General features: G+C 45.4%; 1 protein-coding gene across 1 annotated transcript in view; it reads right to left on the bottom strand.

Moving 5' to 3' along the window:
• The window catches only part of ADAP1 (ArfGAP with dual PH domains 1), a 181,062-nt gene that overhangs the window by 110,866 nt on the left and 46,220 nt on the right, over window positions 1-23,976 (bottom strand). The window contains exon 2 of the mRNA XM_018568271.1: window positions 2,127-2,257. Within this exon, the coding sequence (XP_018423773.1) occupies window positions 2,127-2,257 (131 nt within the window). The remainder of the gene's footprint in view (window positions 1-2,126; window positions 2,258-23,976) is intronic.

Raw genomic sequence — 23,976 nt, 5'->3', positions numbered from 1 at the left:
CTCACAACCCCCCCCCCCCCCCCCCAAATTAACCATGGCTTTGTATATTGTGTGAGATACCCTTATGTATGGTGGGTTCTGGTTTGTATTAGTGGTACAGAAGAGTTTAGCTATTCCTCAGGATAAATGACTGACTGGTTGTCTTTGTCTAGTTTGGTTGTCTTTATCAACTTTAATAATGCAATGAGCCACTTTACAATGCTGATGTTTACCCCAAGTAAAACGTCTTTTTACAGTACATTGTGTATTGTATTTACCCCCAGCACATTTGAAAATAAATAAAAAAATAGGAAGATGCTGGAAGTGGGGCAGTTTAACATTATAGCCCAATGTCTTACATTGTCTTAATTTGCCACTGGGGATCAAGAGACAAATACAATATTTATCGATGTGCAGCATGTCAAACCTCATTATACATTATTTCCTTGCTCATGTAATCACATTTGGAGGTCCCTGTTTACCTTCTTACAAGAGCAGGTACATGATCTACAATGAGAATACCAGCTTGGAATATAGTCATATCCTTCCATCTTCCTCTACTGTTTGGTTCCTTTTCTTGTGTGTCACTACAGTGGAATCAACCAAACTATCTGGAATGCTGTGGGTTGCTGGGCCTAAAAAGTTGTGGCTAGCGTCAAGCACAGCGCAACCTGCCCTTAAGTCCCATGCTGGGACTACCAAGATAAACAGAGTCTCAATTAATGCAGATGAGTTTACATGTTTTTGATGTTCATTGCCTGGCCAAAAAAGGCCGCCACTTGGATTTAGGGCAGTGTTATGATCTGGGGTTGGTTCAGTTGGTCAGGTCTAGGTTCAGCAACATTATGTGTCCAAAAAATGAGGTCAGCTGTCTTCCTGAATATACTGAATGATCAGGTTTTTCCATCAATGGATTTTTTCTTCCCAGATGGCACAGGCATATTCCACGATGACAATGATGTTTTCATGCTCTCTGAACCCCTCTTTTTCACAATTTGAGCCCGCTGAATCCTGGCATTTTTTCTTGGAATATGCCCGTGCCATCAGGTAAGAAAAAATCCAACGATGGGGAAAAAAATGGTCATTCAGTATATTCAGGTAGGCAGCTGACCTCATTTTTGGGCACGTAACGTTGCTAAACCTAGACCTGACCAAGGTGGTGACTTTTTTTGGCCAGGCAGTGTATATTATGAATTAACAGGGCTATTCAATACATGCAAAATACAGTATCAAAGAGCAACAATTTGGCATTCATCTTTCAAGGATCTGAATTCATTTTTTCCTTTTGTAGTAAAGTTTTTCCCATAAAGTAAAGCTTTATTTTTTGTAAATGCCATAACATAACCAGTGCTATTATTAAAACAGATAATTAGGATGCACCGTTACTTCAGTATCGAGTACAGATCATTTTTTTCGCCGATACCGAACACCGATACCAGAAGTCTCATTAAGGAAGCTGAGCAGCGTGTAACGACTCGCTGCCCGGCTTCCTGATTAGCGGGGAAGCCGACTCTATGCTCCCTCGTCACCAGGAAGCATGGAGCTGGCTTTCTGGCCAATCTGGAAGTCAGGGGGCAGTTAATGACTCGCCGCCCTGCCTCCTGATTGGCCTGGAGGGCGGCTCTATGCTCCCTCGTCACCAGGTGACGAGGAAGCATGGAGCCGGCTTTCTAGCCAATTAGGAAGTCGGGGGGCGAGTCATTATCCGCCCCCTGGGTTCCTGATTGGCCAGGAAGCCTGCTCCATGCTCCCTGGTGACCAGGGAGCATGGAGCAGGCTTCCTGGCCAACCAGGAAGCCGGGCGGAGAGTAATGACTTACCGGCAGGCTTCCTGATACCAGAAGTTGCGGTATCGGGATAAGCATTTGGAGCATTTTAGCCCAAATACTCAGTATTGGTGCCGACACCGAGTAATACTCGGTATCGGCACCAATACCGATACTAGTATCGGTGCATCCCTACAAATAAGTCATTCTCTATACATTTCTAAAAGTTGAGTGCTCCAACCTTAAATTTTGTTCTGGGAATCAACTTGCTCCAAACTGTCACTGGAGGTAAACCTTGACTGGGAACAACTCTACCCAAGAAACTAGCAGAAAATAGTACATCTGTAAAAAAGGATCACTGTGCGGAAAACAAGTCTGTACCTCAATCTGTACATCATCCCATGGGTCTAAACGGACAGATTTCACTCTGCTGATCTGAGGGATGTTGCGGTGAATTCCAGAACAGTTCAAGCAAATGAACAACCCAAGAGTGTAGGATGCCCAGTCTGGATCTGTAAGAGAGACGTCAGACAGATGCTTCATATTAATTCACAGACGGATCTCAGCATGAGACAAAGCTATGATATAAGTGCCTATTTAGAATATTTACTAAGCTGATTGATAAAAATGAAAGAAGACATTTTACACTTACCGTACTTGTCCTGGGGCCTGTTTGTAAAATCTTCACTTTGTTGCTGAGAACAGCCACCAGAAGGATCTTCACATCTCACCCACTTATGGGTTTGCTTGGTGCCTACATGCACCTACTGCATTCTGTGTTTACTCCTATTGGCCACTATGTACCTACAGTACAGACGTGGGGCTGGTGGTAGGAAACAGGGAATGCGGTGGGGATTGAAAGCGTTATGAAGATTCTTGGAGCGGATTTGCTCAGCAACAGAGCAAACATTCTATGGACAAGTGTCTGGACAGGTAAGTATTAAATAATATTTTATTGCAGGAATTGTCTGATTTTACCTTATCAGTGACAGTTGCTTTAAACGCTGTGAAAAACCTGCAAAAATCTGTCCATGCTAAATTTTATAAAAAACATGATTACCGCAGTTTGATTAAACTTCCTGACTATTGCAATATTTCCTGTACAGTATGTTGTAACTTGGGTTCAAACTCGTGGCTGGTTACCAAGATCATTTATGCTCAGATAAACCCTAATATTATTTATACACAGATTATATTTAATGTGTTAGATCAGCATTTATGAACACCAGTGCAGTGTGAGGGTCTATAGAGCACTGTGCATGGGTTTGCATGGCTTGTGTAAGCAGGTCCTAACACAACACAGTTGTTGACAAGCTTTATCCACAACCTTAAAATGCAAACATAACATTTTAGTAATGATGATAATAATAGTAATACAACTATAATAATAAAAGTAAAAGCACTAAACTGAAGAGCCAATGTTATTTAAAGGAGAACTATGAGGTGAGTGAAAATCACTCATTCTCATAGTTCTAGCCGACCTGTGACAATGAAACTGTCACAGGTCGGCTCAATAGATCGGGAAGTGAGCGAACACATACCGTTGCTCGCTCACTTCTCGAGCCTGTCTCTACAGAGAGACGTGACTGTCACTCACGGCTACCTGCAGGGATTTCCCCCCTCCCCTGCCTGATCCTCCTGCGCTGACTGGCGGAACGGACGGGAGAGGGGGCGGGTAGAGCTGGTTCTGCCTCTGGATAGGCAGAGCCAGCTGTCACTCACGCAGCTGGGTGGATCCAGACAGTAATGTCGGGATCCGTCCCGGCTGCGGTTATTCAGTATACCGCGAGCTGTAGCTCGCGGTATAGTGAGCTTTGGGTGACGGGAGGACGCTAGTTTGTGTCCTCCCGTTACCCTTAGGAGAACTATGGGGAAAAGCCCTGACTCCATAGTTCTCCTTTAAAGCTATCATGATATCAACTTGTACCAACTGGTCTCACAATTCTTGTGTCTACAATGCTTTGGAAAGAGCTATTACACTAAACTGTGTGTGCACATTACTTGGCATTCACATATTTGTGGTGCACACTGGAAGAAATCTGCCCAAGGCTGACCATACATTGCTAGAATTTCAGGCGAGTAATAGGAATTACCAGGGGGGGGGTAGCCTGGCCGCAGGGGCGTCCCTTGCTTTTTTGACACCTGGGGAAAGGGGGGTGCTGGGGGTGGGTAGCGGTTGTCCAAGGTAACTGTTGAGGGGGAAGGGGGCGCCATCCAGCTCCAGCTATGACTCCAGCTCTGGATGGTGTTTTGCCAGCTCCTGTGTAGTGACGTTACTGCTTGTTAGGAGCTGGACAGGAACTGGCCAGAGCATCCTGCTCATCTGATGTCACTGGATGCCAGAAGCTGAGCGGGACGCCAGCCACTTCGTCCCATGTTGCTAAAACCTGGGCCGGGAGATGTGTATGGCACTCTGGTGAGGAAGGGGGCGGCAGGCACACTGTAAACTGTGCGGCAGAATGGCCATGATGCTCTGCCTGCCATCCCCTAACGTGACCCAAAGAAATGCTGCCTGAGGCAACAGCTCCTCATTATTGGGACAGCTCTGCCGGTCTAACAAAAGTAATTTACTCAATCGGAGCTGAACCGAAAACTTTCAACAGAAGAGAGACTGCAACCAAGCAGCTGCAGTCATGTTCATGTATTCTGGGCGCCTGCTGTCTGTATGCAGTAGCCACAGTGGGAGATTTGTCCATCCAGACTGTTTAGGGTGGATGGAAGAGTCTGTTATATTTTTTTTCGCTCGGCCCGCAGGCTAAAAAAAAAAGATTTTGCTTGAAACTGGTACTTAATCATCAGAAGTAGAAACAGAGACTTGGAGACATCATAAAAACTACAAACAGAACTAATATCATCAAACAGGTCATTCTATTTACCAATTAGCATCTTAAGTAGAACATCGCTGATTATTTTATAGATGTCATTGTATTTGAATACCGTAGCCTGCAGCTGATAGATGGATTGTTTGATGTTCCTTGATAGAAACATTTTATTAGGAGTAAATATTTACATATTAATTCTGGAAAATGGTAATTCGCTCTTCCCTGCACTTCCTGTAATGCGTTCAACAAATCTGTAAAATGAAAGGGACCTCTGCTGGGGGTACTGATGTGAAGGTGGGACTTTTGTGTTTTTGCATTGGGTCTCCCCTTAAAAACCATACCAGAGCCCTATCACAGCTTTTTTGCCTTTAGGGCTTGTTCACCAAATGCACACCAGATCTGCATGAGTTTCTGCACACGGAGTGCAGTGTGTTCTGACGCGTTTTTCTGCCGCGTTCCGGGCCGTTTTTGTAAATTTTGCCTAAAATGGGCTTTCAGTGTGTTACAGGGCGTTTTTGATGCGTTTGCAAGCTTTCTGGGGCGTTCCAAAGCAGGAAAAATGGGGCTTGCTGCAGTTTTTTTTACATGCTGTGGAACTAAATGCTGCGGTGTGAACTAGAGCCCAAAATACCATTGGAATACATTGGACGTAGTTTTGATCCGATCTGTAACTGCTCTGCTCCTGGAGCGCGCTTAGTGTGGTCTAGCCCTTAGTAAATCAACCCCAATGTGTCTACACCCATAAACTCTATTAGATCATTTGTCAGCTTCCGGACCTGAGCAGATCAATCTCCTACTGCAATATGATGGACAAGATTTTGTTCTCTGGTTCAGATTGGCTCATCTATGGCACTCTGAGAGACATGCAAATATCTGCGCGTGTCTGGCAATTAAATAAAAAGATTTACATTTTCTTGAAAAAAAAACAAAAATGTACTAAAATGATAGTGGCGTTAGTTTATGTGGCCATTGTAGACACAAACAGGAGCATGGCATTCACCAGCACTTTCCTGTGTTAATGTGTTTGGATAAGAATTTACTTTTGCTAACAACCACTTGAATGAAAAGAATAAATCAAATGGTCAAATAAGATAACATCATCGACGCGCTAAACATCGCTCTGTGTTGTGAATAATTAGAGTCTTCAAACTACAAGCTGGGCTGCTCGATAATGGAAGCAGTTAATTTACTACCCATGTAGAATTAAGTGGAATGATATGGACTCTCTAAATGTGGAGCTATCATCTGCTACCTGCTCTGACTATAAAAGGGAACCTGTCAAAAGAAAAAACACAGGGGCGTGGCCTGACTATGGCGGTGTAGAGACTCTGAATCTCTGAGCTCCGCTGCTATCCTGGCATCGAACAATTACCGACGTCTCAGAACTCTCTCGCCTGATGTCAAAGAGGTGCAAAGCTGCGGGGGATGATAACGGGATGCCCTACGTTGACTTACACCCCTTCTTCCCCAGCCGTCTCTACACGATCCGCCACGGCCAGCCGCATGGCGCCGCCTGAACCGCTGCAGCCTACCACTACGCCTGCATCCCGAGCCTCAGCGGGACTTCCCCTGCCGACGGGACCTGTAGAACAGATGCCCATGCTGGGCGGCCTCATCCGACCTTCACCGGGCCCCCGCTGGAACCCGGGATGCCTCTCTCAGCAGGTGAGATGTCGGCCATTCTACTCTCCCTCCCCACTAAGCGAGACATGGCGGTGCTGTTCTCCAACATGGAAGCAGCCCTGAAGCAGGACATCTCTGGGATCACAACCTCGGTCTCTCTCCTAGAGGGCCGGGTCGCCTCACTCCATGCAGACCATGACGCTGTGGCCCAGCGATTGACGGACCTGGAAACCAGAGTCCTGCATCAGGAAGCCAGAATTACCTCCATGACAATGTCCCATGACGATTTGGAGAACCGCTCCCGTCGCAATAACATTAAGCTACGCGGCCTTCGTGAAACCACGGTTACGGCAGACCTCAGGGCAGTAGTAACCCGCATCCTCAACACTACAATAGATAAACCTCCTGACTCCCTCCTGGAACTTGACCGGGTCCATCGGGTGGGTGGGTCACGACCGGACAGGGACACCCGCCCCAGGGACGTCATTTGCCGAGTACACCACTACACGGTAAAATAAACCATCCTCCACCACGCTTGGCGCAAGGGACCGACTCCCTTTGAGGGTAGGGACATCACCCTCCTTCCTGACCTGTCCAGGCGCACCCTACAGATGTGCCGCATGCTTCAACCATTGCTTGCTGAAACCCGTGGAGCTGGGGCACTTTATTCTTGGGGTTACCCTTTCTGCCTAAGCATCCGCAAGAATGGGGAATCGTTTGTACTGCGCAACCCGGACCAACTTCCGGCCCTATTCACCTTCCTCGAAGCCGCCCCAGTGGAGATCCCTGACTGGCTCCAGTCTGACCTACCTGAGGTGCCCCGCTCTCTGCCTCAACGCAACCGACGTCGACACCCCACTGGCACGAGACCACGACCGTCGACTCCAACCCCTCCGGTCGCAGAACCGGAAGCCCGCATTACTGGATGGGACCCCACCACCAGAGAAATGTGAGAATCTCTCACCGCAACTACCTGCTCGTTGCTTATGCTCAGAAGAACCTGCATCACGACCCCCAATTGCCAGCATGCCTCCTGTCCTCACACGGGACCCACATGTGCGCCTGGAATCGAGTCTTCACACGTTCCGAACCCACTGACTGACATTCCTCCGATTATGGGTGATGTATGCATACAGGTCACCACACATTGATGGTCTTGATTATGTACTATGATGCATCTACCTCCTGCGCGGGTGGGATCAATGACTCGGACCTCCCGCTGGGCGCATCGCTCCCCTCCCATTGGAGTGCGGACAGGGGAGACTCTGGTTAGTCGAAGCTATGGTAATGAATTGGTAATTCATAACATTGGTAATGGCGAGTACTTGAGGAAAAGTATCGGTACTCGGCCTGAAAAAAATGGTATTGGTGCATCCCTACTCCCGTCCATGCCTGTACCGAGGTACGGACATGTAGTAATATGGATAGGAGGCAGAGTTAAAAGACTTCATGTGTGGGAATGTCACCACACTTGTATTCCTCTAAAACTATGGCAGACGGGGGGGGGTGTGTTCGCCTGTGTAGACAAAAATCCTTGCACCGGCCCTGTGCATGCCTACCTGACAGACCCTTCCCCCTTCCTCAATCACATGTTTTATTCAAGACCTAAACTTCAGAACAGCAGAAAAATAGTTGTCAGGTACAATATGCACATTTTAATACAGAATGCCCATTGAGGACATTGGAGTATGAGAAGGCGCTGAATACAAAGTGACCCCAGTACCACATTATAGAGGACACAACCTTCTATAGTGATAATAAAGTGCAGGGGCAAACACTGGGATCTGTGTAAAGCTGCCCATACACCTTACAACCATTGCACGACTTTCGTTGTGCGACGGTTGTAAGGTGATTAAAATTTTGTTCGACCTGCCCAACTTGGACAGGCAGATTGTACCTGCGATCATCGCAAGTCCTCCCCGCTGAGGGGAGGGCTCGCAGATGATTGCAATGGTGAGCCGGCGGTGTGCGCTTGTGTACCTCGGGTCGTGCTGCTTTCGTCTTGCGATCGAGCTACCAACCCGCCAAAAATCATACGATTTTTGGTCGGGTTATCTAGCGTGCTCGTTATACGAAAATCGTGTGACTGTACAGTAAATGCGGTCGCATGCTGCCCATACATCTTACGATTGTCGCTCACGCCCGCTGCTTACGCCCGCCGCTTACACCACGCCCACGTCGGTTGAGCCGCTCGCGCCTACGCTGGTATACCCGCTCACGCGACGCCGCTTACGCCACGCCCACGCTGAGGACATGCGTCTGGCCCTCTCCTCCCAGTGAGCTTCTTGACTCACTGCTGCCCGCCGACAATGAACAACGCCGCTGCCCGCCGACAACACCGTCATTCAAGGTAAGTCGAGATCGGCCGGGAGCTTTTTAAATGTTTCCTGTGTGTTGTTTTTTTTTTAAAGCGGCACACTGCAGAACATTAGTAGCTATAGAGAAACACCAAATCCCTGCAATAATACATTAAACAGCCTGTATACACCCCGTATAATATATTATTGCTGGGATTTGTTGTTCCTCAATAGCTGCTAATGTTCTGCAGTGTGCCGGTGTATTATACATTGGTTTTCTGCATTGCATTGTATTGTGCATGGTGTTCTGCATTGTATAATACAGCGACACACTGCAGAACACCAGCAGCTATACAGGAACACCAAATCCCAGCAATAATACAGGTGAAACTCGATTAGAATATCGTGCAAAAGTAATTGCAGTAAGTTCTGCAAAAGGGGCCCAAACCAAGTACTGAGTACATATGCATGCCTGTACTTTTCAGAGGTCTGATATTGTTCTATGTACAATCCTTGTTTTATTGATTGCATGTAATAATCTACTTTTTTGAGGTTGTGGATTTGGGGTTCTTGGGGTTTTCATGAGCTGTAAGCCATAATCATCACAATTATGACAAATCACGGCTTGAATTATCTTGCTTTGCATGTAATGAGTCTATCTCATATATTAGTTTCACCTTTTAAGTTGCATTAGTGAAATAAATGAACTTTGCACGATATTCTAATTTCACCTGTACATTTAACAGCCTGTATAATGTATTATTGCTGGGATTTGTTGTTCCTCTATAGCTGCTGGGGTTCAGCAGTGTGCCGGTGTATTATACATTGGTGTTCTGTAGAGCTGCAACAATTATTAGATTAAATCGATTAACATCGACGATGGTAATGGTTGTCAGCGTTTTCCATCGTCGATTCGTCGGCTAAAATGTAAATTTCCCACTCACGCCCGCCTGTTCGCAGCTCCATACACGAGTCACGCTATGCACGTTGCGGACGCCATGCCCACCGCGCACGCGGCCGCCGGACACACGCCCGCAGAGCACGCCGCCGCCGCGACTTACAAGGTTTCAGAAACAGGTAAGGGGGACCTGTTTTAATGTTTACTGTTTAAAAATGAAAAAAGCGGCACACTGTAGAACACCAGCAGCTATAGAGGAACAACAAATCCCAGCAATAATATATTAAACACCCTGTATAATGTATTATTGCTGGGATTTGTTGTTCCTCTATAGCTGCTGGTATTCTCCATTACGCTGAATAATGTATTATTGCTGGGATTTGTAGTTCCTCTATAACTGGTCAGTGGTAATCTGCATTGTGCAGTATAATCATTATACAGCACAATGGAGAATACCACCAGCTATGGAGGACTACAAATCCCAGCAATAGTACATTATAGTATAATGTTGTACTACTGCTGGCATTTGTTGTATTCCTATATAGCTGCTGGTATTCTGCATTTCGCCGTATAATCATTATACAGCGCACTGCAGAATGCCACCAGCTATAGAGGACTACAAATCCCAGCAATAATACATTATATACAGCGCAATGCGGAATAACCCCAGCTACAGAGGACTACAAATCCCAGCAATAGTACATTATGGTATAATGTACTATTGCTACATTCCTCTATAGCTGCTGGTATTCTGCACTGCGCAGCTGTATAATGTACTATATTGCACACCACACTCTTTTTTTTACTTCCACCACGCCAAGCTTGCTCCCGTGATGGACTACAATCTCAATAGAAACTAGTAGTCCATCACTGGAGCCTTTTTTTTTTCCGATTAATCAAACTCAATAATCGGCTAACTAATCGATTATGAAAATAATCGTTAGCTGCAGCCCTACCACAAAGGCTGCGTTCCAGAGTGTTTGGCCTCTGAAACGCACTGGAATGCAAGCTGGCCGGCTCCCTGCATTCAGGGGGGGTGGCGGTGCATTGAAATCAATGGCACCGCAGTCACGCCCACAGTGCAATCGCCTAGTGCCTGCAATCCGGTCCAGTGCGATCTGCAAAAATACTGCAAGCACTATTTTTGCAGATTGCACTGGACCCGAACGCAAGCACTAATGTGCCTCTGTTCCGGGTGTGGCGATTGTACTGCGAGGAAGGGGCGTGACTGCAGTGCCATTCAATGCACCGCCATGCCCCCTCCCACCCCTGAATGCAGGGAGCCAGCCAGCTTGCATTCCAGAGGTTGAACGCCCTTGAACACAGCCTTTGTGTTGTGAATCGGCCCTTAACCCGGCTTCGGGCAGGCAGCAAGGCTAAATGTAAAGTGGGAGCCATTTTGTACAGGTGATCTTGAGCGGCAGTACAGCCATCCAAAATCACTTGTAACCAGCCTGATTCTCCCTCTCCTTCCCCTCCCCTCTCTCTCTCCGGTGGCCGTGTCCTCAGCCCCTCCCTCTAATATCGCTCCCTGCCCGCTGGATCCCTTTCTGCCGTGCTCTTTGGGGTCCCCCGCTCTTCTGGAGGACCCGGGATCACGGCAAACTAGATCAGAATGGAGAGCGAGGAGCAGAGTAGAGAACGTCCGTTTTCTGCTCTGCTCCGTGTGAGCAGTGACACATGAATGCTGTACTCACAGACTACTGTCACAGGAGAACGAGCACAGTGCTGAGCTAGAACTCCTGTGTTGGAGGTGACGGGGTCAATAAAGAGAACCTGTCACCTCCAAATGCTATCACACAGGGGCTCCTGTGTAATATCAGTGTAGTCAAGTGAAAAAAAATAGTACAAAAATAAATAACAACTAAAAATGTAAATAGATCAAAATGTAGAAAATAAAAAAAGGTGATAAGTAAAAAAATTTAGTTAAAACAAAGTAAAAAAGTAATAAAAATTTAAACCAAACCCCTGCCCCCACCATCTGCATTCGAATAAACACGTGCAGTGGGCATTGTGTGTGTGTGAGCGGTGGGGGGGGGGGGGGGGGGGGCCAGGCCTAAAGCTGTGTAAGGGGCCCCAACATTTCTGATGGCTGCCCTGACTACCTTATGTAACTCTCACTTGCCAATAGCTTTCATGATGCTCACATCATCACAAGGTTATACCGTCCATTTATGTTGCAAAGCCCCACTACACCTCGGCAATGACCACGGGACACCGAGTTACCTAAACCCAGCTATTCAGCTCCTATGTCTCAGAGAGGGAGGGACCCCCCGCGCTCACCGCTCCCACTGCCGCTGCCCTAACATGGGGTGCCCCAGGGTACCAACGACCACATCTTGCGTGGGGGATCTAGCCCCCTCTGACCACACTCTTGATGTAAACTGTCGCACCATGTTTGTTCAAATCACTCTATGTGTTGCAATGTGTTGAAACGTTTTACCGTCATAATTACCGCATTACTGTACGTGAATTAACCCCATTTCCATGTGCATTATTTCATATTGTGTTATGTACGATGCAGAGTCCTCAATCTCTTTTTCTTCATCCCCTGTTATGCATGAACAGAAATCCTATATACTGAGTGTTCCTGTTCATTTATAACATGCGGGGATAGTATGTTTACCATGTTCACAATCATGAATGAACAGGAGGTGATGTAGATCACTTCACAGTCATTCATAATTGGGGACACAGTAAACATACTCTGTCCACAATTATTTACAAGCAGTCTGCGATCGCTGAGTGTTTGTACCCGCTCTCCACCCTGACTCACTGTCACAGGATGCAGAGCGAGCGGTGTGGGGAGGAGAGCATCCCTAGTTAGTTGCTTGATTTTGATCCAGGCCCAATCTGTTAAATAAATAACATGAAAGTGGTCCTTCAGTGCCCAGGTCCACGTTAGCCCCCTGCAATTTAAAATGGAGGAGGGGGAACCAGATAGACCCCCTACACTTAGCCCTATTATGAGACAAGCCTTAAAAGTGTAGGACTTCCTGAAATACTCAGCAGAATTAATGTCTCCCTACCTGCCCCTTCTTCCCCTTCTCTCCCAACCTTTATTCCTCCCTGCGTATACTAATCCGGAACAATTTAAATGGTGGAGCAACAATTGGTTTCAAAAACTGTATGACTTCTTTCGCAATGCCACTGTCCCCACCTGGTCATACCTTAAAGAACACAAACAGATCCCCGATGCGGAACTATTCCGATACCTACAAATACGGGGTGTCTTCTCTACAAGAACGGACAACCCCAAATAGACCACTTACTTGCTTTGAGCATATATGCCTACACTCACCCAATGGACCCAAATTGGTGTCACTCTTATACTCCAAACTCAACTCCCTGAAGCGTCTTAACCTACACTCTTACCCTGCTAAATGGGCTTCTTACCTAAATATCGATTGGACTGAGGAGGACTGGGGCAGGGTATGGAGAAACATCTCTCGATGCTCCCTTAATGTCACCAATATGGAGGTGGCATATAAGGTAATGTTTCGCTGGTACCTTGTCCCTACCCGTTTGGCCAAAATATTCCCTACCTCGTTCACTGTCTGCTTCCGCGGGTGCACCCTCCCTGGAGACATGCTCCACATTTGGTGGACCTGTCCATTCGCCTCACGCTTCTGGACTAAAATGTATAGTTTACTATCCTGCCTGTTTAACACCCGTATTCCTAAGGCTTCCAAACAGGCCCTGTTACACGCCACAATATCTGGTTTAATCACCTCCCAAAGCTCCCTAGCATATCAGACCTTTTTAGCGGCCAAATTGACTGTAGCAGGTAATTGGAAAAAGCAAATCATCCCTTATCACGAATTAACCCTGAGATTGGACAACATCATGACCAACGAAAGATTATCCAGTATCCTAACAGATACTCACGCCAAGTTTTTAAAGGTCTGGGAGCCTTGGGTGTTACACCAACACACTGAACTAGGTGTGGAAACCCTTGTCACATATGCCAGGAGGATGCAGAAGCAGGGACTGGGTGGTGAAACTGGCTGCATATCATCAAGGACCAGCTACAGAAACTGGGCTGTGGCAGCAGATCACAGCAAGAGAATGCAAGAGAATGCTGGATTCACTAGGCAAGTGTTTATGCTTTGTGGTTACTATATTTGACAGCAGCAGTGGGTGGGTACAAGAGCAAGCCTGCTATTGGTTATTGCAATTTGAAATGACCAATAGCAGCCTAGCTATTCATTCCCCTGCTAGTTAGTTGGTTTGTTTTATTGTGAAGGTGGCCGACGGCCGCTGTCAAAATAAAAAAAAACAGAGAAGGTACCTCCCTGAAATGAGAACGTACCTCCCTGAAATGAGAAGGGCACCTCCCTGAAATAAGGTTTTGCAGGTTGGGATGTCTGCTATAGAGCCCAGCATAACATGTACAAGGGATTATAGGGGGAAAAAGTGGAGAGGGGGAGAAAAGTTCCTCTTTAATATAGTTTGGGGCTGGCCTGGGGCTAACCTGAAAGAAAACTGAAGAAAGCTTACAGATTTTCAGACTTTAGTTTACTTTTAGTGCTTATTGAGTCTTGATATCTTGTGAATAAGGCAATGGATGGGCCAAGGCTGGCACCATTGTTGAGATGTACCTGGGGCATTAATTGCCTTTAATTTAGTTCTGCACACATGTCTATGTATGCAGTGTATTTATAATGAAGTTTGCATTCTAGATACTATTAGGTTTTCAGTCTACCTCATTCAGAACCTTTTCCAAAATCCCTAGAGTACTTATCGCACATCACATGGAGATCATAAGACCTCAACAGTAAGCTATCTTCAAATTCAGTAAGGGCTTTTTTTAAGAAGCCACCATATAGATTCTGCAGACACATTCAATATACAACATTTGCGCAAAGCAAACATTTCCCATAATTCTTGTGTGTGTCAATCTGTTCAACTCAATACCCTTATATGGCCCTCACAATTCATAATCCATTTTGCCTATTGAGTGAGTGAGGCACATAGATCATAAACTGCATCCATTAGCATATACGAGCGTCCATGGCCTATACTGCTACAATTGGCCATTAAGGCATGCTACCATTTGGGAACATCAATCAAACACAATGAACTCAATCACACACTATAAAGTGACATGTTATATCCAAAACATAAAAATAGATATGGCAACTTGGGTCAGGTAAATCGGTTTAAGGATTTGCTCGTCACATCAAAATTCAATAACAGCTCCGACTGATTAGCTTAGTGATTTGCTTGCACGCAGAGCGATTTTACACCCTAGTTTAAAGCAACTGGCAGTGTCATATTGTTCCTCTGCTGGAAAGAAAAAGCCATAAACTGCCCGATAATTGTTTCTATATTGATCCCGGAACACAGACTTCAGAGCAAGAATTACCATTTATGCATTGGAAGGCAGCTATAATGAAGGCAGCAATGTCATAAAGCAATGATGCTCATAAATGAAATTATTTGTAGTCATGTCCTGTACTCCTTCGGCAATCCTTGTACAGAACAGCACAGCTTGAACCTAGAACACAGAGCATCCACTGTACTTTCCATTACTGTCTCAGCACAGAACAATACTGCATCTGTGACAATTGTAATGTAACCAGAGTGAGCAACAAGAGCTCTGAATTATTTTCGCCCTTCACAACTCCCCATGATATGTGTCTGTATGCAGCTACAAAGGCTGCAGTCCCTACAAATTACAAAACAGTAGTCTAGAACCAGAGGTGGATTATAACATATGCAAACTAAGTGACAGCTTGGGGTTTTGAGCTATAAGGAAGAATACGCCCCATCCTCACCAATGAAACCGCAAAATTACTCATCCACTCTCTTGTTATATCTTGTCTTGACTATTGCAACTCCCTCCCCATTGGCCTTCCACTACCACAGGCTATCCCCCCTTCAGGCCATCATGAATGCAGCTGCTAGACTCATTCACCTAACCAACCGCTCAGTGTCTGCAACCCCCCTCTGTCAATCCCGGCACTGGCTTCCAATAGCCCAAAGGATAACATTCAAAATATTAACAATCAGTTACAAAGCCATCCACAACTCTGCCCCTGGATATATCTCAAGCCTTGCCTCAAAGTATCACCCTAACCGTCCCCTTCGCTCTTCAAATGACCTTCTGCTTTCCAGCTCACTCATCAACTCCTCCCATGCTCACCTCCAGGACTTCACTAGAGCCTCTCCCATCCTATGGAACTCTCTACCCCAACCTGTCCGTCTATCTCCCACTCTGACTGCCATTAGGCGATCCCTTAAGACTCATCTCTTCAAGGAAGCCTGTCCCTGAGGGAACTATCAGGTTGATAGTTCCCTCAACCTGACCACGGAACTATCACTTTCTCAAACAATTCATCCCCACACAGCATCCTCCTCATGTATCACTTGCCCCTCCCTTTTAGATTGGAAGCCCTTAGGGGCAGGGCCCTCCTTACCATCTTATCTTGAATTGTATTGTAATGTCTTCCTTATATTGTATAGCGCAGCGCAAACTGTTGGCGCTATATAAATCCTGTGTAATAGTAATAATAGAGCCTTTTTAAAGTGAACTTGTCACAAATCTAAGCAAGTTATACTGAGTGCAAGAAGATACATGCATATGCATTGTCAAAACAATCAGTAGGTCCAGAGATAAAGGCAAATCCCCGTTTCTCCTGTAAAAGCTGAGATTTACTGTTCCCCCCTCCCATCCTGCTCCCTATTGTTTAGTGAGGTAGTTCCCCCTCCCATCCTGCTCCCTATTGGTCAATGAGGTAGGGAATCACATTAAAGTTCCAATAGTTAGTCTTAGGAGGCCGGTAGGGTGGGGCCAAGCTCAGCTGGGAGATTTGAATATAACCTTAGCTTTTGGTTTATCTGGATCTACTGATTATTAGACATTGGGGTTTTCAATTATTTTTTTCAGTGTGATAGGCTCACTTTAGTCTACTTTTTTTTTTTAATTAAAGACCAACATCAATCTAAAAACCAGAATGAATCCACACAAAAAAACATATCAAAAGTATACAACAGAGCATATATCCACAATCCAGATTTTCCACCTAGATAAATACAAAAACATTTTTTATTGGGGGTCATTGGAGATCCTCCTCCTGGTAGGTCAAGCTGAAATATTGCATACGTTTTCATTGCATTAGTTTTCCTTTTGCAATAGTTGGTAGGGAGTCAATAAATGATTCCCATACATCAAAAAATGTTGGAGTGTGTGGATCCTTGTTAAGCATTGTCTCAGTCCAGTCATTTTGAAACACAAACATCAACTTGCTCACAAAAAGAGTTAAAGAAGTTCAGGATGTATCCATTAAAGGAGAACTATGAGGTGAGTGCTTTTCACTCACCTCATAGTTCTAGCTGACCTGTGACAATGAGACTGTCACAGGTCGGCTCAGTAGATCGAGAGGTGAGCGAACACATCCCGGGTTCGCTCCCCTCTCGATCCTGTCACGGCTCCCAGCGCTGACTGGCGGAACGGACGGGGGAGGGGGCGGGTACAGCTGGCTCTGCCTCTAGATAGGCAGAGCCAGCTGTCACTCACGCAGCAAGGCGGATCCCGTCGTCTAAGTCGGGATCCGCTCCGGCTGCGGCGTCTCAGTATACCGTGAGCTTTTTTCCCCCACCAAGGATATAATAGACAATACGTTTCTACATCCAGGAGTGATTTTAACCCCATGCAAACCTAAGATACCAAAATTCGCCCAAGTTGCAGATAAAGGTAGATAATTCACCTTTATTGGGCAACATCATTCCAAACGGACTTCATCTCGGGGCAGCTTTTACTTTAAAGGGATTTCCACTAGGGCAGGGGTAGGCAACCTTGGCTCTCCAGCTGTGCTGAAACTACAAATCCCATCATAGTTCTGCCTCTGGGAGTCATGCTTGTGCAGTGCAGTGCATTTTTGCCACGATTTTGCCACGTTCCGGTGCTTTTTTTTTAAAACTTAAAATGGGATTTCAGGTGCAGTCCAGTGCGTTCACATGCTTTTTTGATGACTTTCCATGCATTCCAGTGCATTTCAGACCAGTGAAAATGAGACAAGCAGGATTTTTCTGGACTGGAACGGACTGCGCTGGTGTTTCATGACTGATCAGATTGCTTTTTACAAAACAACTACACCTTTCTCCCGTGGTCTTTTGTCTTCTCCTTTATTTATTCTCTCCATTTTTGATCCTTATCCTATTTGTAGAGTGAATTTGTGAGTTGCCTGAACAAGGACTCCTATACCTCTTGTACCTCCTGTACTTCTATTCCATTCTGATACCTGTTTACGACCTCTGCCTGTTTATCGACAAACAGTGTTTAGATGTAAAACAATACAAGTAAATACCACTGTACTAGGTCTTTTTGATCTTTGAAATCAAGAATACATTTTTACACTGTATATAAACTTCATATCGTGACGGTATATGACTTTCTACCTTTTTGGAGAAAATATTGGAGCCCTCCTAGGACTCATCACGATGTAAGCTTTCATTATGGTTTGTATGGCTGAGTAGATTAGGTTTAATATATCATATTCAACAAAGTGTATAAAGTACCATTACCAGTAATGTGCAAACACATTATGGAACCTGCTACTGAACACCCCGCTCCCCGCTGCACCTACTGTGCTCAATGTAATTGTAGGACTCATCTAAGGACTAGTAAAGTTCGGTTCACAGGAGGTCGGCCAAAAATCTTGTATTTTGTCTGCCTGTTTTTTAAGGCCAGTTTGCAAGCTTATCTTAGAAAAAGGGCATATGTAGCTGGGCATAGGTAGCTGCTATGGGGAATATACTGATGCAAAAAATTTATTTTGAAAATACAAAATGGGGCTTAAAGAGAGACAATACCTATACACTATTCCTTTAAATAACATGCTGTGGCTGTGCCTTATACCTGCATGTGAAGCTAATCCAGGGATGCTGACCAGAAGGATGCCGACAGGGGCACCCACTGTGTCATTTGCAGCCGGTTCATCAAGAACGTCAAAATTTGCATATTGTATGGCCAGCTTTAGATTACTATTCAATGTTCCCAAAAGAAGAATTCAACAATGGCAGCCTACATCATTCTTAGATGACAGGTGAACTTTAAAGAACTGTATAAGTGTGGTCAGTAATATAAATAATCTTAGTAGCTTATGCTATCATTTTAAAAATGTTATTTCTTCTTTACAAGTATTCATTTTTATGCCCACCGGGCTTCCATATTTCCAGACTGTGCTCCCGTTTTGTGTTACGCGTGCCAATGATTGCTCTCTGTCAACAGGCTTTCAATGAAAACAATGAACACTCTCATGCGGTTTATCCTGCAACTGATTATCTCATAGCACTCATCCTACAAAGATGCCAATTACTCTGAGAACCAATAAATCTGTATATGGAACATATTTATGAAATATGGCAGACCGCAAAAAAAAAAAAAACACCTTTAAATAAACTATGCAAAAAAACAGAAAGTGTAAAAATAATACATAATTACTAAGGCAAAACTTTTTTTGCTTTGAATAGAGTAGGGATGATTCAAGCTGCTGTCAGTTTATTTATTTGCCATCTTTGCCTCATTAGGAGAAGGCAATTAGATTTTCAAAATTAAATCCGAGGACACCCTACTGACCACGTCCATTTGTAACCACACCCATAAAACCACACCCCATTTGTAGCCACACCCACAAAATCAAGCCCCCATTTTTAGCATACCCTGAAACAATTGGCCACAGACTTCTGGAAGAGGAAACAGACACTGAAGATGTAAAGACAAAGCATGATGCATGGTAAAAAAAAAAACCTTAACCTACTCTACTATGGGTCAAGCAAGTGTAATGTACAGAGAGTGTAACCCATGGACCTCAGGGCTGAAGAGTGCATATCGCATGCAGCGCAGGGGTCAGGAGTGTGTAACGCAGAACACAGGGGTCAAGAGTGCATGCAGAAGAAAGCAGCAATCAGGAGTATGTAACATACAGAATACAGAGGTCAGGAATAGGTAACACATGGAATAAAAAGGTCAGGAGCAAGAAACACATGGAGTACAGGGGTCATAAGTAGGTAATGCATGGAGTACAGGGGTTAAGAGTAGGTAATGCATGGAGTGCAGGGGTCATCACTAGGTAATGCATGGAGTAAAGGGGTCATCATTAGGTAATGCATGGACTACAGGGGTCATCAGTAGCCTCAGCAGCTCAGTAGCAAGTAACGCAGAGTTCAGAGCTCAGTAGTAAGTAATGTAGGCTTCAGAAGTGACATAGGGTTCAGGGTCAATAGGTAGTGTTCAGGGTTCAGTAGTAAGTGACGCAAAGTTCAGGGGTCAGTAGTAAGTGATGCAGGGTTCAGGGGTCAGAATTAAGTGATGCAGAGTCCTAGAGGCAGCCATCACAGCAAACTGGCTGTATATGACTGCAGTTCACTGCCGCCAGAGATGCCACCACGGACGTTTGTTTCCCGGAGACAGACTTCTCGAAATGGGGACTAATGGTAACTTTACATTAGGAAGATTTCCCTTCACTTCCTGTCTTGTAGACTCAATAGGAAGTAAGAAGATATCTATCCGGAGTGAGAGAAATTCCCTCTTAGACACTTGTCAGGAAAACAAGTGTCCCCATCAACATTTTGGATTTACCCTTACTATAATTTCCGGTGACACTGGTAATCAAGACAATTAGAGAGTGACTCTCCCTTATAGGACACAAACACCAATAAGTGTGGTTCTAACCTCTCCCCATTCTATACACATTTTTTTTTTTTAAAGTTTGGGCTTTACTTATACTTTTAACGCTACTACAAAGAGAAAAATGTGTTATATTATTTACTATTGTTCAATATTAACTCGCTGCAAAGAACCGGCAAATAGACATGTAACCGGAAGGGATTAAAATGTGTTGAAACCTTTACAGTTGCCAGCGCCAATACAGGAAACTCTGACAATATCTATTGAGGCAGAAGTGTTAAACAATGGCAGCTGGTGTCTATATTCACAGGTTGAGTTCATGTGACCCCCACTGGTGGGAGCCAGCGCCAGGACTGTGCAGAGCAGGAAGTGGCCCATTCTACAGGAACGCTGAGAGAATTGTTAAATCCCTACACTGGACAGGATGCCAAAGCAAATCACAGGGGAAGAGAAAAAACTTGATGCCTTTAGCTGGGAAAATGCTACACGGGGGAACACAGCCCAGGAATAAATGACAAAACAGAAAGAGATTGTAAGTGTTTGATCAAGGCTGTCTTAAAGGTGAACTCCGGACACAACAACTTGTACTAAAATATATTCAAAAGGATAAACCAACTCTGTATGCACCAAATGCTTTTGCCAACCCAGATATTATCAGTGACATCATCACTGTGCTATACATAGCCTGGACTGAGAGCAGAGCTGTGGGAGGGACTTAGGAGCTCCACCTACTACAGATTGCATGCAAATACTACAGCGGGGGCGGATACAAGACAAGTCACCCTGCACAAGGAGAGAGAGCAGCAGTGGCCGGTCTTTATTACAGGAAGTTCATGCACTGAGACACCACTTCACACTGGATTACTGCACAAATATACACAAAGCACACCAACATTCAAGTAACAAAACACATTGAAAAATATTTGCTTATTCCCGGGTTCAACTTTATTATTTGTGGTTACCTTAACCATTGTCATCTTTCTCCTGGACTGTAAAGCAGCCACCTGGGGGCAGAGGTTTAACATATTATGAGCGGTTGAGCCTCAATCCCGTACCTATTGCTCCAGACTACTCGTGTAATGTAACCCCTCTGCAGCTAATATGACCACCACACTAGCTTTTACGCCCCATTCACACCTGACCATTTTGTTGAGTGATTCCTTAAGTGCAACATCACTCACTAAGGCTGGGCACACACCTTACAACCATCGCAAGACTTTTGTCTTGCAATGGTTGTAAGGTACTTAAAAAAACGTACAATCTGCCTATCTTGCATGAGCGGCGGGCTTCCGATGACCGCAATGCTGAACGGGCAGTGTGCGCTTGCGCACACCGGCCCGTACGGCTTTTATCTTACGAACATGCTACAGACCCGCCGAACATCGTACGATGCTCGGCGGGTTTTGAAACATGTTCGTAAGTTTAAAGTCGCACGGCTTCCACACACCTTACGATAATCGTACGATCGCGGGTAATACTACAGCGGGGGCGGATACAAGACAAGTCACCCTGCACAAGGAGAGAGAGCAGCAGTGGCCGGTCTTTATTACAGGAAGTTCATGCACTGAGACACCACTTCACACTGGATTACTGCACAAATATACACAAAGCACACCAACATTCAAGTAACAAAACACATTGAAAAATATTTGCTTATTCCCGGGTTCAACTTTATTATTTGTGGTTACCTTAACCATTGTCATCTTTCTCCTGGACTGTAAAGCAGCCACCTGGGGGCAGAGGTTTAACATATTATGAGCGGTTGAGCCTCAATCCCGTACCTATTGCTCCAGACTACTCGTGTAATGTAACCCCTCTGCAGCTAATATGACCACCACACTAGCTTTTACGCCCCATTCACACCTGACCATTTTGTTGAGTGATTCCTTAAGTGCAACATCACTCACTAAGGCTGGGCACACACCTTACAACCATCGCAAGACTTTTGTCTTGCAATGGTTGTAAGGTACTTAAAAAAACGTACAATCTGCCTATCTTGCATGAGCGGCGGGCTTCCGATGACCGCAATGCTGAACGGGCAGTGTGCGCTTGCGCACACCGGCCCGTACGGCTTTTATCTTACGAACATGCTACAGACCCGCCGAACATCGTACGATGCTCGGCGGGTTTTGAAACATGTTCGTAAGTTTAAAGTCGCACGGCTTCCACACACCTTACGATAATCGTACGATCGCGGGATTTCCCGCGATTATCGTAAGGTGTGTGGGGACCTTAACAAGGAAAGTCATTATTCTCAATGGGCCTGTTCACACCTGAGCACTGAGTCACTTGTTGCATGGTTTGAAAAAGTACATGAACTTCTTTTGTGGCAGAATTGTGCGTTTTTGGCCCCATAGATTTTAATGGGAGCACTTGAGAAACATGTTTATGTGTGTTTTCCTGGTGCTTCCAATTAAAAGTCTATGATGCACAATTCTGCGCCGGCAGTTGCACGTAAAAATGCAGGAAAAACTCCCATATAAGCTTGCAAAATACAAAATAAAAAAAATTGCCTGTCAACACTTAGGTGTAATTGGGGCCTTATACCTAAATACAGCCTTTCTCAACAAGAGTGCCGCGGCATCCTCTTGTGCCTTCTGGCTTCCTCTGGGATGCCTCAAAATGTTGTGGTAGTGGGACTGTGATGTAAAGGAGGGAATGAAGACTGATGTGAAGGGGGCTCCCGATGTGAAAGCGGGGAACTCTGATGTAAAAGGGGAGGACTCTGATATGAAAGAGGGGCTTCTGCTGGATGTAAAAGGGGGGCTACTGATGTAAAGGGTGACTCTGATGTGAAAGGGCAATCTTGATTTGAATAGGGCACTTCCATATTCTTGCATCGAGTCCACCTTAAAATCTATGACATTTTAGACTGGGGTGCCTCAAGATTTTGCACACTTTTAAAGGGTGCAGTGATTTATAAAAGGTTGAGAGACACTGCCTAAATATACAAGCATTTATAAATCCTGACGAACCCTAAGAAGCATTTCTCATTGCTCACTGCTTTGGGTCTTGCGTCTGTGATTAAATAAAATCACCACAATGACATCATCACATGCGTCCACTGGAAAGCTCAATACCCCTTTCCTCTTTTCCTGGAATGCTGCCTGCTGTCTCTACCTACACTTCTAAATGATATGTCAAGCCTCCAACTGTTATACATTGGTGTACATATAATGCATAGTGAGGGGAATGTATTAAACCTGGAGCAGACAGAATCTATAACCAGCTTATATTTTTCATTTTCAAAAAAGAACTCCGGGAAAACTGTTTGTTAACCCTTGCAGTGGGGCTACCCCAGCACTGCAAGGGTTAGGTGCTCCTTCAAGTTATACTCACCCGAAGCTCAGAGCCAGCTAGCTGTCCCTCCAGCCTCCAGGAAAACCTTTTGTTAACCCTTGCAGTGGGGCTACCCCAGCACTGCAAGGGTTAAGCGCTCCTTTAAGTTATACTCAGCCTAAGGCTGTGTTCACACCTGACCGTTTTGTAGCGCGTCCTACGCTCGACGAACGCGCTACAAAACGGTCAAAAAAATAAATAGCATTGTAGTCAATGCCCTCGTTCCCACCTAGGCGTATTTTCCGCCCATCCCTAACGCCCTACAAAACGGCCCACGCCTGAAAAGGTCCCGGGACTACTTTGGGCCGTTTTGTAGGGCGTTTTCCATTGGGATACAGCCAAGTAGCCTTTGGAATCGCGCGACGGCCGCGCGACTTTTTTACCGCGAATCGCGGTAAAAAAACCGCGTGACGGTCGCGCGACAGACACGCATATTACAATATGCCTAGGTGTGAATGGGGCCTTAAGCTCAGAGCCGGCCAGCTGTCCCCACAGCCTCTCTACGCCTCTGCAGCAGCATTGGAATCTTCCTTGGGCGTCCTCATGTCCATACACAGCGTATAGAATGTGATGATTTATGGGACCTTGGACCTCTGCAAAGGAGGGGGGGGGGGGGGGG

This window comes from Nanorana parkeri, unplaced genomic scaffold, assembly GCF_000935625.1.
Source record: "Nanorana parkeri isolate BGI_ZX_2015 unplaced genomic scaffold, ASM93562v1 scaffold3, whole genome shotgun sequence".
Classification (NCBI taxonomy): domain Eukaryota; kingdom Metazoa; phylum Chordata; class Amphibia; order Anura; family Dicroglossidae; genus Nanorana; species Nanorana parkeri.
Note: the sequence above shows the minus strand (reverse complement) of the source record. Positions and strands in the feature narration are given on the sequence as shown.